Source organism: Odocoileus virginianus, unplaced genomic scaffold, assembly GCF_023699985.2.
Source record: "Odocoileus virginianus isolate 20LAN1187 ecotype Illinois unplaced genomic scaffold, Ovbor_1.2 Unplaced_Contig_2, whole genome shotgun sequence".
Taxonomy (NCBI): domain Eukaryota; kingdom Metazoa; phylum Chordata; class Mammalia; order Artiodactyla; family Cervidae; genus Odocoileus; species Odocoileus virginianus.
Genome location: NW_027224319.1, coordinates 36,514 through 52,299, shown reverse-complemented (window position 1 = coordinate 52,299; position 15,786 = coordinate 36,514). Strand labels below are relative to the sequence as shown.

At 52.5% G+C, this 15,786-nt stretch overlaps 1 protein-coding gene across 1 annotated transcript; it reads left to right on the top strand.

Annotated features, from left to right (window-relative positions):
- Positions 1 to 4,317: 4,317 nt before the first annotated feature.
- On the top strand, positions 4,318 to 7,639 carry TRH (thyrotropin releasing hormone). Its single transcript, XM_070463431.1, has 3 exons — positions 4,318 to 4,401; positions 5,386 to 5,601; positions 6,442 to 7,639. The coding sequence occupies exons 2-3, from the start codon at positions 5,394 to 5,396 to the stop codon at positions 6,960 to 6,962; spliced, it is 729 nt and encodes a 242-aa protein (XP_070319532.1). The 5' UTR covers positions 4,318 to 4,401; positions 5,386 to 5,393; the 3' UTR covers positions 6,963 to 7,639.
- Positions 7,640 to 15,786: the final 8,147 nt, after the last annotated feature.

Sequence of the window (15,786 nt, the reverse complement as noted above, 5' to 3'; positions counted from 1 at the left end):
TCCATGAGAGAGAGAAGAAACCTGAGTTGTTATCCTCCTGGGTCCCTGTTTTAAAATATAAGTTTGATCATTATTCAGGCATGGTGAGACCAGTAGATGGGGAGACGAGTGGGAGTGAGTCACAGCTCCTAAGAGGAGGATAGATCACACCATGCAGGGCCACGAAGGGAAGCACCAGCGTCCACCAGGAGTCAGGCAGAGGGAGCAGGGAGTGGGGGGGAAATGGGCAAGATGCTCTATTGTGGTTTCTCAGGAAGGAATAGGTATAGCAGGGTAGGCAGCTTTAGAACTGGCAAGTTTGAATAATTCCAGTAAACTCTGGGGCATCCGGACTGTTCCTAGTTGCCTGGTACCTGACCCTGGCTGATTACAGCTCTGGGTTGGTTGGTTTATATATGAAAGGTGCTCTCATGGGAGTTCTTTACTATCTCTAGGAACTGGCTACCCTGGGAGGGTCAGGGTCTCCGGGGAGTCAGCAAGACCCCAGAGGTCAAAGCACCAAAAACACTTCATGAATATAGTGCCCAAGTTCTTGATCAAATCCTAGTAGCTACTGAGGACTTAGTGGATATTTGCTGAAAGAAGAAAAGAAGAGATGGAAGGAAGGGACAGAGTTGGCTTGTCGAGGACATCTCAGATGCCTTTACCATCCTCTCTGGTCCCTTGGGCTAGATGGGAACCCCCATCCCATGCCCCAACCATCCAGAAACTCTCCTCCTAACAAGCAACTCAGACCCCTGATTACAGAAATGGGTTCACCAGGGAGCGATGCTCCCCCTGCCCCTGGGAGGGAATCTCTTAGACTCAGACAAGATTCTGTTGTCTTGTCTTTTTTCATATTGCTTGTGGGTTTGTGGACAGGGAACCTGGTCCCATCACTTCAAGGCAAATAGATGGGGAAACAATGGAAACAGTGACAGATTTTATTTTTTGGGCTCCAAAATCACTGCAGATGGTGACTGCAGCCATGAAATTAAAAGACGTTTGCTCCTTGGAAGAAAAGTTATGACCAACCTAGACAGCATATTAAAAAGCAGAGACATTACTTTGCCAACAAAGGTCCATCTAGTCAAAGCTATGATTTTTCCAGTAGTCATGTATGGATGTGAGAGTTGGACTATAAAGAAAGCTGAGCACTGAAGAATTGATGCTTTTGAACTGTGGTGTTGGAGAAGACTCTTGAGAGTCCCTTGGACTGCAAGGAGATCCAACCAGTCCATCCTAAAAGAAATCAGTCTTGAATATTCGTTGGAAGGATGGACGAGGAAGCTGAAACTCCAATACTTTGGCCATCTAATGGGAACAGCTGACTCATCTGAAAAAATCCTGATGCTGGGAAAGATTGAAGGCAGGAGGAGAAGGGGACTACAGAGGATGAGATGGTTGGATGGTATCACCGACTCAATGGACATGAGTTTGGGTAAACTCTGGGAGTTGGTGATGGACAGGGAGGCCTGACATGCTGCAGTCCATGGGGTTGCAAAGAGTTGGACACAACTGAGCGACTGAACTGAACTTGTGGACAGGGAATCCTGCCCAGAGGAAAAAATCCAAATACCTCTAAGGGCTGCAAGTGAAAGCAAGCCCCCACCTGACCTCCCCTTCTCCAGCCCCCAGGTCCCTGGCTCTGTTCCCTTTCATCCCTCGGGAGGGAGTCTCTGAAGACGAGGACCACAGTTCCTCTCCTGCGCCATCACACAGATGTAAAAATTGTTCTCTGCTCTGCTTTGTTCACTTAACAATACATCCTGGAGCTTACTGCACACCGGCTAAGAGTGACCTAGTACCTGTAGCTCTGGAGAGGCCCCAGTCGATTCAAGCAGACCTCTCCTGATTGACAGAGAACCAGGTTGTTTCCGGTTCTGGCCTCTGTAAGTCATGCTGCCCTGAATATCCTGTGTATGTAATTCATGTGCAAGTGTGGGTGTCTATAGGGTCAATTCTGGGAAATGGGATTGTCTTGTGGAAGGTGCATACTACGTGCTAAGTTGCCCCAGTCATGTCTGACTCTTTGCAACCCCATGGACTGTAGCCCGCAGGTTCCTCTGTCCATGGGATCCTCCAGGCAAGAATACTGGAGTGGGCTGTCATGCCCTCCTCCAGGGGATCTTCCCCACCTAGGGATCAAACCCAAATCTCTTACGTCTCCTGCATTGGCTGGCAGGTTCTTTACTCTTAGCGCCACCTGTGAAGCCTTGGGGAAGGTACCTGTGCATTAGATTTTCAGGTTGCCACCCAGAGAGATGGTATTGATTTCCACCTCCACTACTATATATGAAAGGTAACAGGCCTATGTGTCTGTCTGATTTAATGCTTAGCTAGATGGCAGTTCTTCAATCCTGGGGTCTGGTTGGGAGATCAAGTCTGGAATTTCAGATTTGTAATCCACCCCCATCCAACCTCTGACCCTGGGGACACAAAATGTGTCTGGGAGATGGGAAGGTGGTCAGGTTACCTCTCCAGGCCTCAGTATCTTCACCTAAGAATGAGGAGCCAACTATAGCTGATGATCTCAAAGTTCCCTTCCATCTCTCGTCTTTCTGCCTCTCCAAGTCTCTATGTCCCTGTAAAGTGGGACTAATAGTCCCTATTTCACTTATCTTGTGATATAAGGCTGCTGTAAAGGTGATGTAGGGAAGCAATGAGGTGGTGGACATGCCTGGAAAGTTAGATGCTCTGCCAAGGAAAGGAGTAACAACTAACACTCTCGGATTCCCCTTGCCAAACCACCAGCATGGCCTGAGACATACAACAGGTACTCCAAGTTTTAGCCTGAAGAACAATTGTAAGGGGAGGCAGAATAATGTTCAGGCATTGAACCATGGAGCCTGGCATACTGTGGGTGCCCACTAACTGTTTCACTATGGAGGCTGTTCCCAGGACTAGTGTGACAATGCTCTCCTCCAAGGCATCATCTGACTTCGGGGACTGCTTGGTGCACAAGCTCCGTGGGATCTTTGCTTTTCTCCTCCCTCTATCCCTTCACTTCCTTTGCCTGGGGTATGTAGATTCAAATAAAACCTCCTATTCAGGAGTCACAGACTCCAATGTCCCGTCTCCATGACCACAGCAACACACTGGGAAGACAGTAGAAATTGGTGGAGGGTGTGGTGACCCGGGGCAGCTGTTGTCAGGAGGAAATGAAAGCCCACTTTTTTCCCTAGAGATTTTCAAGAGAAGCCGTAAATCCATAAGTTCCCTGAGTTCTCCTGGCTGTAAAACATTGCTTACTCAAGAGTTTTTTCCAAAACACTGTGGGAATGAAACAAAACCCGCCGTGAACTAGTGGCAGCCTGTGTGCGCTCAGCGGTGTCTGACTCTTGGCGACCCCGTGGACTGTAGCCCCCCAGACTACATGGCCATGGGATTTCCCAGGCAAGGACACTGGAGTGGGTAGCCATTTCCTACTCCAGGGGATCTTCCCGCCCCTGGGATCGAACCGGTGTCTCTTGCATCGGCAGGTGGCTTCTTTTACCACTAGCGCCGCCTGGGAAGCCCAACAGACCAGTTCAGTTCAATTCAGTCGCTCATTCGTGTCCGACTCTTCGAGACCCCATGGGCTGCAGGACGCCAGACTTCCCTGTCCATCACCAACTCCCGGAGTTTACTCAAACTCATGTCCATCACAGTTTTAAAATTTTAGAAACTGCGGCCCTCCCTCACTGTAGGGATGAGAAAATTGCCCCCCCCCCCCCAAAAGAAAAGAAAAGAAAAGAAAATTGGGCCCAGAGAGGGGGAGACATTTTCTAGAGGCAACACAGTCAAGATCAGAGCCCAGGTCCACTCGCCCACTTTCCTCCTCTCTCGGTCTCTCCCTTACTCCCCCTCCCTCTCCCCCACAGCCCCCGACTCCTTCCCCCGTCTTGACTGTCTCTGCGTCTTTCTGTCTCTCTGGCGTGTGTCTGCCCTGTATCGCTGTCTCCATCTCCACCTCCGATTCTGTCCTGTGCGCATCTCTGCGATTCTCTCAGCATCTCTGCCTTTGTCCCCTACCCGGGTGTTCTCTTAGCCATCAGACCTTCGAAGTTGGATGCAGAAACCACCCCGCTCCAGCATCCCATTCTGTGGCTCGTGCCTCCTCCCCCCACTCCTCCGCCCGCCGCCCCCGCCCCAGATTTCCGGCGGAGCAGGCAGGCAGGCGGGCAGGCGGGCCGGCGGGCGGGGTACCCACGGGGCCCGCTGCCGTCAGCGTCCCTTCCCGGCGGCCGCGACCCCTCCGCGCTGACCTCACCCGCGCCGCCGCCTCTCGCAGATATAAGCAGCGGCCCCGCGGCGAGGAGGGCAACCGGCGCCCCGGGTCCTACCAGCGCTCCACGACTCCTGACCCTCCGACCCCAGACCCCGAATCTCCGGATTGGAGCCCAGGATCCCGGACCGGTCCGCGGAGCTCGTGCCAGGCAGGTAACCACTCTCGGTCCCTTCTCCCCGCGGGCGGCGTCCGGGGCCCGGGAAAGGGGGGCGCTTTGCCCTCCCTCCAATGCGCCCCGCGGAGAGCGGCGGCTTTGGAGCTCGGAGCACGCCCTGGAGGGGCGCTGCGCTTGCACCCCCGGGTCTTCCACGGCGCAGGCAAAGGGCTGGCGGTCCCTCAGGCGTGCACGTCCGGGCTTCTGGAGCCGCGCATCGCGGGGAGGTTCGCATTCCACTGCTGCCGGGCTTCCCCGAGCTGCAGGTCCGCGCCAGGATGCCGAGGGCCGCGCTGGGCAGTCAGGGCACCGGCGGGAGAGCCTGGGAGTTAGAATTCGAATCCGGACCTTACAGACAGAATGTTCACGGTGACAACCGACCTCAGTCTGAGAATCTCAGTCTCGGAGCTAGAAATAGGATTTTAGCCTATTGAAATTAGCCTCTTAGTGTCAGAGTTTGATTCCTAACCTGGCCCTAGAATCTTAGCGTTAGAAATAGTCAGGGTTGCAATCAGAACGCAGTAGAAGGCGTGTTGGAATAAACCGTTGCTTTGTGAACCTTGGGGGAGAATTTTAGCCTGCGACGCTGCAGGTTAGCATCCTGGCCATTGGGCCCGCGCTGCAATCTTGGTGGTTACACTCCTGGAAAGTCATTTCCAGGACTGGCATTGAGAAGTGGTGGTGGAGATGGGGTCCCGTGGCTTCCTGACTCTCACAGGTAGACCTGGGGGCAAGCAGGCTGTCCAAGCATCCTTACGCTGAGGATGCCCAGGACTCAAGGCAGATCCTCCAGCTGACCTCGCCCTAACGTGGCAGATGGTCCTGCTCCCGGAAGGACATTTGAACAGGTTGACACCCCTGCAACTCCCCCCTATCCCCGCCCCGCCTCGGGTATCGGGGGGATAGAAAAGGGAACCATAGAGCAGGCTGGGAGGGTAGCGCAGCGGTGTACCCATGTTCTTGTCCTGTCTCCCTACCCTAGACACCAAGATGCCTGGCCCTTGGTTTCTGTTAGCCATGGCTTTGACCTTGACCCTGATGGGTGTCCCTGGAGGCCGTGCACAGCCGGATGTGGCCCAGCAGGAGGCGAACCTGTCTGAGCAACAGGGCCTGGAAGACCTCCTGCGGCAGGCGGAGCGCCTCCTCCTCCTCCGGGAAGACCTCCAGCAACTACGAGACCAGGATGACAGCGTATCCGGTGAGGGCTGGGACTGTGTGGGGCTGCGGGTTGAGAGAAGGACGCCGCTAGAGAGGGTTAGGGGAAACCCGGCCACAGAGGAGGGAGCTTCTTAGTCATTCAGCCTCTTGCCTTTCAGAAACTCCCCCTGGCCACACATTCGGCAGGTGGCGAGTTGACTGCTTCCTGGGATCAGATTCCTTTTCCATCTCAGTTCTGGGAATATTTCAGAAGGCAGACCTTTGGTGGGAAAGAGTCTGTGCCAGAGAGAGAGAGAGTTTCTTTGTGTGTTACAGTGTGAATTACTAGGCACCTGTTCATACTAGGCACTGGTATGCCAGGCACCCTTCTAAGTACTTCAAACACCTCGTAGCAGGATTTGACCTTCCTAAGCGTCAGATCCTAAATCTGTGTGCAGTGCAGAAGACCCAGGCTCAATCCCTGTGTCAGGAAGATCCCCTGGAGAAGGAAATAGCAACCCACTCCAGCATTCTTGCCTGGAGAATTCTGTGGAGAGAGGGCTATGGTAGTCCATGGGGTCTCAAGAGTCGGACACAACTTAGCGACTGAACCACCAAGCCTCAGATAGGTACTGTTATTACCCTTCCACATCCCATTTTACTCAGAAGGAAACTGAGGCTCAAAGAAGTTGAGTAGCTTTTGGTCACACAGCTAGGGAGTGGAACCAGAGGCCATGCCCTTGACCACCCATGTGAGTGTGCCTGGGTCTGTGAGGCCTGAGAGGCAGGTGTGAGGCCATGAATCTGGGCGAATGCTGTGGGAATCTGTCTTGCCTGAAGGAAGGCTGGAGGGGGCATCCGGGGGTCATGGAGTCCCTCATTGGCCTCTTTCCTTCCCCAGAGTCCCAGATCTTTCAACCCGATTGGTTCTCCAAGCGTCAGCATCCTGGCAAAAGGGAGGAGGAGGCAGACGAGGGAGTGGAAGGAGAAGGGGAAGAAGGAGGGGCCGCGGGACTCCGCAAACGGCAGCACCCCGGCCGGAGGGACGACATGGCGGCTTGGGCGGTGGACGCGGGTCAGCAGAAGCGGCAGCATCCCGGCCGGCGCGCCTCCTGGCTTGGGTACGCTGTCGCCAAGAGGCAGCACCCAGGCAGACGACTGGTGGACTCCGAGGCCCAAAGGAGCTGGGAGGAGGCAGGGGAGGACGGAGACGAGGACGAGGATGGACAGCTGTTGCCCGAGAAACGCCAGCATCCCGGAAAGAGGGCCGTGGGGAGCCCGTGCGGACCCCGGGGACCCTGCGGCCAAGCCAGCCTTCTGCTGGGCCTGCTCAACGACCTGAGCCGGGGGCAGGGGGCTGAAGAGAAGCGGCAGCACCCTGGGCGGCGGGCAGCCTGGGCTGGTGAGCCCCTGGAGGGCTGAGCCCCGTTGCCTGGAAACTCAGTCTGTGGTCTAGGAGCGTCTTGAGCCCTGTGCACCCTACTCCCTGTGACCCCCCTTTTCCCCTCCTCCTTAGATGCCTGACCATACTCCCGAGCCCCCCAGTTTACATACACGTCAAACCCTTGGCCTTGCCTACCTACATCAGGGATGTGAGAAAGCCAGCCGATGAGTTCAAACCCTGTGTCACCCCACTCGGTATCTCTGGCGAGGCGACAGACCCCAGAGTCCCTCTCCCCCCACCCCTGCAGGCCTGCTCCCCTCCCTAGCCCTAAGATGAGCGTGTGTCTTCTAAGGGATCCCCAGAGTGGAACAGGGTGCCATTGATGTGAGCAACCAGTGAGGGTGGGTGGGGTTGAAGCCAACATGTTCAGATCCTGCTTCCAGCCCTTGCCATGTGCCAGGATTTGCCATGTATAAACTTCGCCCCCAGCACCCAGGATCTCGTTCTCTTCTTGGGCATCCTTTTGTGGGTGGGAAGAGCCTCTCCCCACAGCTGTGTTCCGCTTGGGAGAAACATTGTAGGTGATGCTGTGCTGTGTGCTGGCCGCGGGAATAAACAGGTGCAGGAATTTGTAAACGTCGCCCTGGAAGTCACAGCTCATATGTATCCTTCTAGGCACCTCTCTCCTATCCGTGTTAATAAAACCTGCATCTGGATAACGTCGGCGGTTGCAGTTATATCTCAGCTGGTGTGGGATTTCTCTTTATAGCATTGAGAGGGGACAGGCTAAGAGCTCCCCAGCTCTGCTGAGAGAGGAATCAGGGATCTTGCAGGGGTGAAAAGTCCTCTCCACCATCCCCAGCTCAGAACAAGCTTGGGAGGTGGACGGAGCTCTGGAGCCTATTTGACACCTGGGGAGACTGAGGCCTGGAGAAGAGGAAGGACCTGCCAGAAGACACACAGCCAGCTGGGGCAGAGCCACGGGTGTGGGAGGCAGCTCGGGACCCTGACTTGAGTTTGCCTGATTGGTGACAGGGCTGGTCTGGCCCAGTTTTCTAATCATCATCATTCTTGGCAGGAACCGAGAGTTCATGTGTCATCTGGCAGGCACAATGAGGACAAAGGACCAGGCTGTGTTTGCGAATTCAAACCAGGGGCCTTCTAGGGCTGAGCAGGAAGGCAGGCTGGGTGTAGGACAAGAAGGAGTGGTGGGGACTTGGGCAAAAATGGAAGAGGCTCTCTGACAGCACTTCAATCCAAAAACTTTGACGTCATGTGAATCAAATAACGATAATAATAGTGACATACACCCTACATGTACTATGTGTCAGGCAGTTCTTAAGCACATTACGTATATTAATTTTGATCTTCACAATGATCCTAGGTATTACTATGATTAGGCCAAATTTCCTAACGAGGAAACCAACATATAGAAAGCTCAAGTGACGTGACTGGGGCTGAATTTGGCCTATTTGTGGCCACCTTCCCACTTCTGACTCAAGCTCTGAAATTTCCCTGGGTCTTCAACTGTGCGTTACACACCTTCTTTTTTTGGTGGGTGGGTGGGCTATTTAGCTCTTCTGCAGACAGTATTTGGTCAGCTTCCTGGAGAGGGAAAGAAGGGTTGGAAGGGTGTCTGAGACTCAGTTCCCCTCCTTAGTAAGGAACCACAGTTTGGGTGGGCTGGGGTTGGAGGAACTCAGGGCTTATATATTCACACATGTCATCTCCATTAATATTTGCAGAAGTCTGCTGAACAATTGAGCCTTTGATGGATTTTTCTATTTTTTGATGAGGGAACCAGCACAGAGATTAGGCGCCTGAGGTGCCTGAAGGTAGGGCTGGCCCCGCCTCTAGACCCTCTGGCTCTTCTTCGCTGGACCATCAGGGCAAGCGGGGCCCTAGCAGGAAACTCTCTGCTCAGAGCCCCCCTGGACGGCAGACACCCTAATACAGGTAATGGGGGCCACTTACAGAGCTCTTCCCGGGGGCTCAGGGCCTGCAGGTGCTTACTCAGCTAATCCCACGGCAGCCCCAAGAGGTGGGCTGTCATGTCCGTTTTTGAAAAAAAATACACAGGACTGTTTGGCTGTGTTTTTTTTTTTTGCTGATTAAAACAATTATTTACTGTTTTTGACTGCTCTAGGTCTGTGATGCTCCGAGGGCCTTTCCCTAGTCGCGGCGAGTGGGGGCTGCTCTCGAGTTGTACAGGCTTCTCATTGCGGCGGCTTCTCTTGTTAGGACGCACGGGCTGTAGGCGCAGGCTTCAGTAGCTGCAGTTCCCCGGCTCCAGAGCACAGGCTCGGTGATCGTGGTGCATGCGCTCAGTTGCTCTGCCGCCTGTGGGATCTTCCCGGATCGGGGATCGAACCCGTGTCTTCTGCTTTGGCAGGTGGCTTCTTCACCACCAAGCCACCAGGGAAGCCCCGCTGTGTCCTTCTGAAGCTGAATGGCAGTTGAGTGTGGAGAAGTGAAGGGCTGCCCAGGAATGCACCCTACCCTCTGCTCCTTCCAACCGTGCTCGGCATGGGTTGTTGCTACCTCTGCAGAGATGGGGCCATTTGAAGAGTGAGGCACCCACCTCCCCAGTCACGTAATGATTCCCCTCTACCCCTGAGAGCGACCAGACCACGTTGCAGTTAGTAAAGCATGCTGGGCAGACACAGATGGCAGAGCAAATCCGTCTGGCTGAGCAAAGCAGGCTTCCTGGAGGAGGAAGCATCCAAGCTGAGTCAAAGGATGAATAAGAGGGTAGACACTTCAGGCAGAAATAACGAGCATAAACAAAGGGCCAGTGGGGAAAAGATCAATGTTCCTAGAGTTGCTAACACTGGAAATCTGAGGTCTGTTGGCCCATTCCTTTCTTCGAGGAGAAATGTGGCCCATTTCTCTACCTGTTGTCTAGCGCTGATCACGGCCCCTTAGAAGCGTGAGAGAGCCGTGTGGTTTGGGAATGGAATCAAGGAAACCTTCCTGGGGGAAGGGGCACTTGAGGTGAGCTCTGAAAGATGAAAGAAAAAGAAAGCTCTTCCTAATCTTCCTCTTTACTCTGGGCCCAGACATCAGGCAAAGCACTTTTATCCCACTGCCCAGCATATAGTAGATGATTTGTAAATACCTGCTGAATGAATTAATTACCCATCATAGTCATTTCCAGTTCAAAGAAAAGGATACCAAGAGAGAATTAAGATTAGGGTTAATCTGAAACTTGGGTTTCATCTCTACCCAACCCCTCCTCTAGCATCCAGCGTTTACCATGTCCTATAAATTTTACCTCCTAGATGTGTCTCAAGTCCACCCATTTTCTCCCAGTTCCTCTGCCAACCTCCAGGTCCTGGCCACCATCATTTGCTGGTCTCTGGCTTCCACGCTTGTCCCCAAAAGGCCGTTGTCCACACAGCAGCCAGAGAGAGGCAGATAGGACTATGGAAACCATACTGCTTAAGACCTCTTAGTAGCTTCCAACTTGCCTAGAATAAAATCCTTGCCACGGCCTGCCCAGTTGGTCTCTTTTCTGTTTCCTAAACACACTTCAGGACCTTTGTCTATGTTTCTCCCTCCATCTGGAGCCCCCTTTTCTCCTATTCCTCACATTCTCTAGATCAGTATCCTAGGGTATCTGAGGATACTTTTGAAGTATCCTAGGGTACTTCCATGAAATTAAAAGATGCTTACTCCTTGGAAGGAAAGTTATGACCAACCTAGATAGCATATTAAAAAGCAGAGACATTACTTTGCCAACAAAGGTCCGTCTGGTCAAGGCTATGGTTTTTCCAGTGGTCATGTATGGATGTGAGAGTTGGACTGTGAAGAAAGCTGAGTGCCGAAAAATTGATGCTTTTGAACTGTGGTGTTGGAGAAGACTCTTGAGAGTCCCTTGGACTGCAAGGAGATCCAACCAGTCCATCCTAAAGGAGATCAGTCCTGGGTATTCATTGGAAGGACTGATGCTGAAGCTGAAACTCCAGTACTTTGGCCACCTCATGCGAAGAGTTGACTCATTGGAAAAGACCCTGATGCTGGGAGGGATTGGGGGCAGGAGGAGGAGGGGACGACAGAGGATGAGATGGCTGGATGGCATCACCGACTCGATGGACATGAGTTTGAGTAAACTCTGGGAGTTGGTGATGGACAGGGAGGCCTGGCGTGCTGCGATTCATGGGGTCACAGAGTCGGACACGACTGAGCGACTGAACTGAACTGAACTGAACTGAGGGTACTTCCTCAACTGTGGAGGTTAGAAAGCAGAAACTGCATTTCCCAGATTCCCTTGCAGCTGTAGTTCTGGAAGCACATGAAGTTGTGCATGGGGAAGGAGTGAGATTGGGAAGGTGGCTTTGATGATTCCTGCTGGAAAGCAAGGCGATAGTGATCTGTTTCTGCAGCACTTTCCTGCTCTCCAAACTCCAGCTCTGAGTGCATCTAGAGTCGGTTGTTGACAGCACCTTTCTGGCCAGCTTCACAGCTATCATAGTATGTTCCTTTCCCTTATAAGAACTTTATTGGTGGTATATTTTACATATCCTAAGATTTATTTATTGCATGAAATACTTCAGTGATTTTTGGTGAATTTACCTAGTGGTACAACTACCATTATAAATCAGTTTTAGAACATTTTCAGACCCCCAATAAAATCCCCGTGCCCATTTACAATTAATCTCTTTCCCCACTCTTAGCCCCAGGCAACCACTCATATACTTCTTCTGCATGCATTTGTGTTTTCTGGATATTTTCTACAAATAAAATCTATAACATGTGGTCTCTTATGCCTGGCTTTTGCCAATTGGCACAATGCTTTGAAGTCCATCCATGATATAGCATGTCTTGTTACTTTGCTCTTTTTGATTGCTGAATAATATTCCAAGTTGTTGTTGTTGTTCAGTTGCTAAGTCATGTCCAGCTCTTTGTGACCCCATGGACTGCAGCACACCAGGCTTCCCTGTCCTCCACTATCTCCTGGAGTTTGCTCATATTCATGTCCATTGAGTTGGTGATGCTATCTAAACATCTCCTCCTCTCTCACCCCCTTTTCCTCTTACTTTCCATCTTTCCCAACATCAGGGTCTCTTCCTATGAGTCAGCTCTTCGCATCAGGAGGCCAAAGTATTGGAGCTTCAGTGTCAGCATCAGTCCTTCCAATGAATATTCAGGGCTGATATCCTTTAGGACTGACTGGTAGCAGGTTCTTAAGATGAGTGATTCTCTCGGTGGTCTCCTCATGTTCCTGATTACAAACAGAGAAAACAGCTTTCCTGGCAGGGTGCTTCTGTGGTATTTTTCTGCAGGACGGCTCCCCCAACCCTTTGACAATTTCATAAGCACTTTATTCGAGGATGATATTCCAGATATTCTGGTACCAGACAGGCATCAATCAATCAGGGCACATGTCCAATCAGAGTGGACGGATCTGACGCACCCGTGAGGCCAAGCAGTGCTGACACAACTTGCTGAATGCCAGCCCTGCTGTGTGAGACCAACTTTTCCGCCTAACATCCCTAGAGCAAGTGTTGGCTGTGTTCACTCCTGATTGACACTAGGCAACTCCTCCTCCTCCTCGGCTGTCGTTTCAGACAACCCTTCGTCGGGATGGGGCACCACATCTCGCCTTTGCTTGCAGCTGTCACAGTTTGTTTTTATATCTGTAGCCTAAGACAGGATTAGAGTGCCAACAGCTTGCTGGGAGGGTGATCCCAGGAAGCGATGGTCTCAGAGCGGGAGAGGGACTTGGGGAAGAGAAGGCAATGAATGCAGATGCAGTAGTGAACAGATTACCCTTGAGAAACAGGAGGGCAGGACTCAGAGGGTCCCACTCGGCAGAGTGACGTAGCTGGAGATTTCCTCCTGACTCTCATTGATCAGGAGTTGAAGGAGGCTCCTAGGGATGTTAACACCCTGGCATTTTAAGCTTGCCACAAGCGCTGACCACTGGGGGCCCTGAGGTGGAGAATCTTAGGATGCTATTGTGTATCACTGCAAAGGTGAGTGCTGAGGGGATGGAATGAGGGACCCGCAGAATCTGCCAGTCTTCTCGGGTGATTTTTTTCATAAATGCCTCCTTCGTCAGCAAACTCTGTACTCCATGAGGCAGGGGTCACTCCGGTACCCCCAGCACCAAGGACAGTGCCAGCGCAGGGCAGGTGCTCAGCAAACATTTGTTAAACATGAAAACAAAGGTGGAGATGGGAGCAGAGGGCTTCCTTCTTCCCTCATAGCTCAGTTGGTAAAGAATCCGCCTGCAACGCAGGAGACCCCGGTTCGATTCCTGGGTCGGGAAGATCCCCTGGAGAAGGGATAGACTACCCACTCCAGTATTCTTGGGCTTCCCTTTATAGCCCAGCTGGTAAAGAATCCCCCAGCAATGTGGGACAGCTGGGTTCTATCCCTGGGTTGGGAAGATCCCCTGAAGAAGGGAAAGGCTACCCACTCCAGTATTCTGACCTGGAGAATTCCATGGACTGTAGTGCAGAGTCGGACATGACTGAGAGACTTTCACTCACTCACTAGGTGGCGCAGTGGTAAAGAACTCAACTGCCAACGCAGGACACATAAGAGAGGCAGGTTTGATCCCTGCGTGGGGAAGAACTCGGGAGGAGAGCGTGGCAACCCACTCCAGTACTCTTGCCTGGAAAATCCCATGGACAGAAGAGCCTGGTGGGCTGCAGTCCATGGGGTTGCAGAGAGTCGGACACGACTGAAGGGACTTAGCACGCATGATGCCTGAGAGAGAGCCGATGGGGCAAACCCAGATGTTGCAGGGCGCTACAGTCACTACAGACCTGTGAGCCTGGCCTCAAGCATGGCCCCGGAGCTGAGAGCCTGTGTTATGGCCCACTGTCACACTTGCCCAGTGATTCTGCCTTTTAAAGAGCCTTGAAGGTCGTCAAACAGCCCTCTGTGGGGGGGGGGGGGGGGGAGTTCTTACCTCCACACTGGGACACCAAGAACCTCCTCTGTGCAGGGACTTTCCACTTACAATTTACACCCCACTTTATGGGTGAGAGATGCCTGGTTTAGAGAGGTGAAGCAACTTGCCCAAGGCCATATGTCTCCTCTGGGTGGTACCACCAGGCTCACCCCAGTTCTAAAGACTTCAAGGCCAGTGGTTTTTCCTCTCTACCCCTGCCATCCTCACGCACGCAGCTTTAAAAGCAGAGGAACGGGACTTCCTTGGTTCAGTGGTAAAATATCCACCTGCCAATTCAGGAGACGCGGGTTCGATCCCTGATCCGGGAAGATCCCACACGTAGCTAAGTCCATACGCTGCAGTCCTGAGCCTGAGCTCTAAAGTCCAAGGGCCGCAACTGCTGAAGCCTGTGTGCTCCAGAGCCCACCCGTGCTCCGTGGCGAGAGACGCCACCTCAATGAGAAGCCTGCCCACCACAACTAGAGAGTAGCCCCTGCTCTCCGCAACTAGAGAAAAGCCCATGCAGCAACGAAGAACCAGCATAGCCAAAAATAAATAAATAAAAAATATATATTTTTTACAAAGCTGGGGAGCATCCCTTCAAGGAGCTGCCTCTCACAGAATCCAGCGAGGCCGCCTGACCTGCTTTGCTGTGAGCCATCCCCATGTCACGACTTCCTCTGATATATGTTCTTGAATTAATTCCTTCTGCGAACCTTATTTCGATTAATTAGATACAATCAGAGGACCGCTTTGCCATGAGACTCAGTTCCTGCTCGGGCCTCTCAGGGGGTGGGGTGGGATGGGGGAACACGTGGGGCTTCTAACCTGAAGGATGTTGGCAATTAGAGCCCATTTCGATCACCCGGGTATGAGCTGACTGCCTTGGAGAACATCAATTAGCTCAGTGGCTAAACTGCGCTGAGAGTTACGGGTTTCCAAGGGGACCTGTGGTCAATGCCAGGATTTAAGTGGTTCTAGTCTTCGGGGATCATCTTTCCTGAATCGCGGCCATGTTCTGGGGCTGTTGATTATCGGCAGGCTGATTAGACCCTGTCCATGGAGAAGAGTGAATTCCTAATTGCCAGCTGCTGAGGAGGCGAGCTTCCCGGCACAGACGCAGGTACACCCCGTCCAGCGTGCCAGACAGAAGCAGGCAGGCTCACGTCAGGGGGCGGCCACATTAGGCCAATGGCCAGAGAGGCGACACAGGACTCATGCCGGGCTCAGCCTGGTCTCCCCTGGGAGGAGTGTGGGGTCTCGGGGTGACCCTGGAGAACACGGAGGCCCAGGCCATCCTTGGGAGGATAAACATTGTCTCCAAGGAGACACCCAACCTAAAGAAAAAAGAGAGCCCCTGCTAATGCCAGGCTCTGAGCTGATAATCATAACTGTTATTGATGCTCAGCCGCTAAATCCTGTCCGACTCTGTGGGACCCCACGGACTGCAGCATGCCAGGATTCCCTGTCCTTCACCATCTCTCTGAGTTTGCTCAAACTCAAGTCCATTGAGTCGGTGATGCCATCCAACCAGCTCTTTTTCTAGCACCCTCTTCTCCTGCCCTAAATCTTTCCCAGCATCAGGATCTTTTCCTTAGTCAGCTCTTGGCATCAGGTGGCCAAAGTACTGGAGCTTCAGCTTCAGCATCAGTCCTTCTGATGAATATTCAGGATTGATTTCCTTTAGGATTGACTGGTTGGATCTCCTTGCTGTCCAAGGGACTCTCAAGAGTCTTCTCCAGCACCACAGTTTAATAATCATAATAGTCAGTGTTAATTGAGCTCTTTAATTGAGTGCCGAAAAATTGATGCTTTTGAACTGTGGTGTTGGAGAAGACTCTTGAGAGTCCCTTGGACTGCAAGGAGATCCAACCAGTCAATCCTAGAGGAAATCAACCCTGAATATTCATTGGAAGGACTGATGCTGAAGCTGAAACTCCAATACTTTAGTTACCTGA

Bases quoted from the DNA above. Each gene is read 5' to 3' on its own strand.
- TRH (XM_070463431.1), top strand. From the start codon at position 5,394: ATGCCTGGCCCTTGGTTTCTGTTAGCCATGGCTTTGACCTTGACCCTG. The intron at 5,602-6,441 runs GTGAGGGCTGGG...TTCCTTCCCCAG, and splicing joins CCAGGATGACAGCGTATCCG to AGTCCCAGATCTTTCAACCC.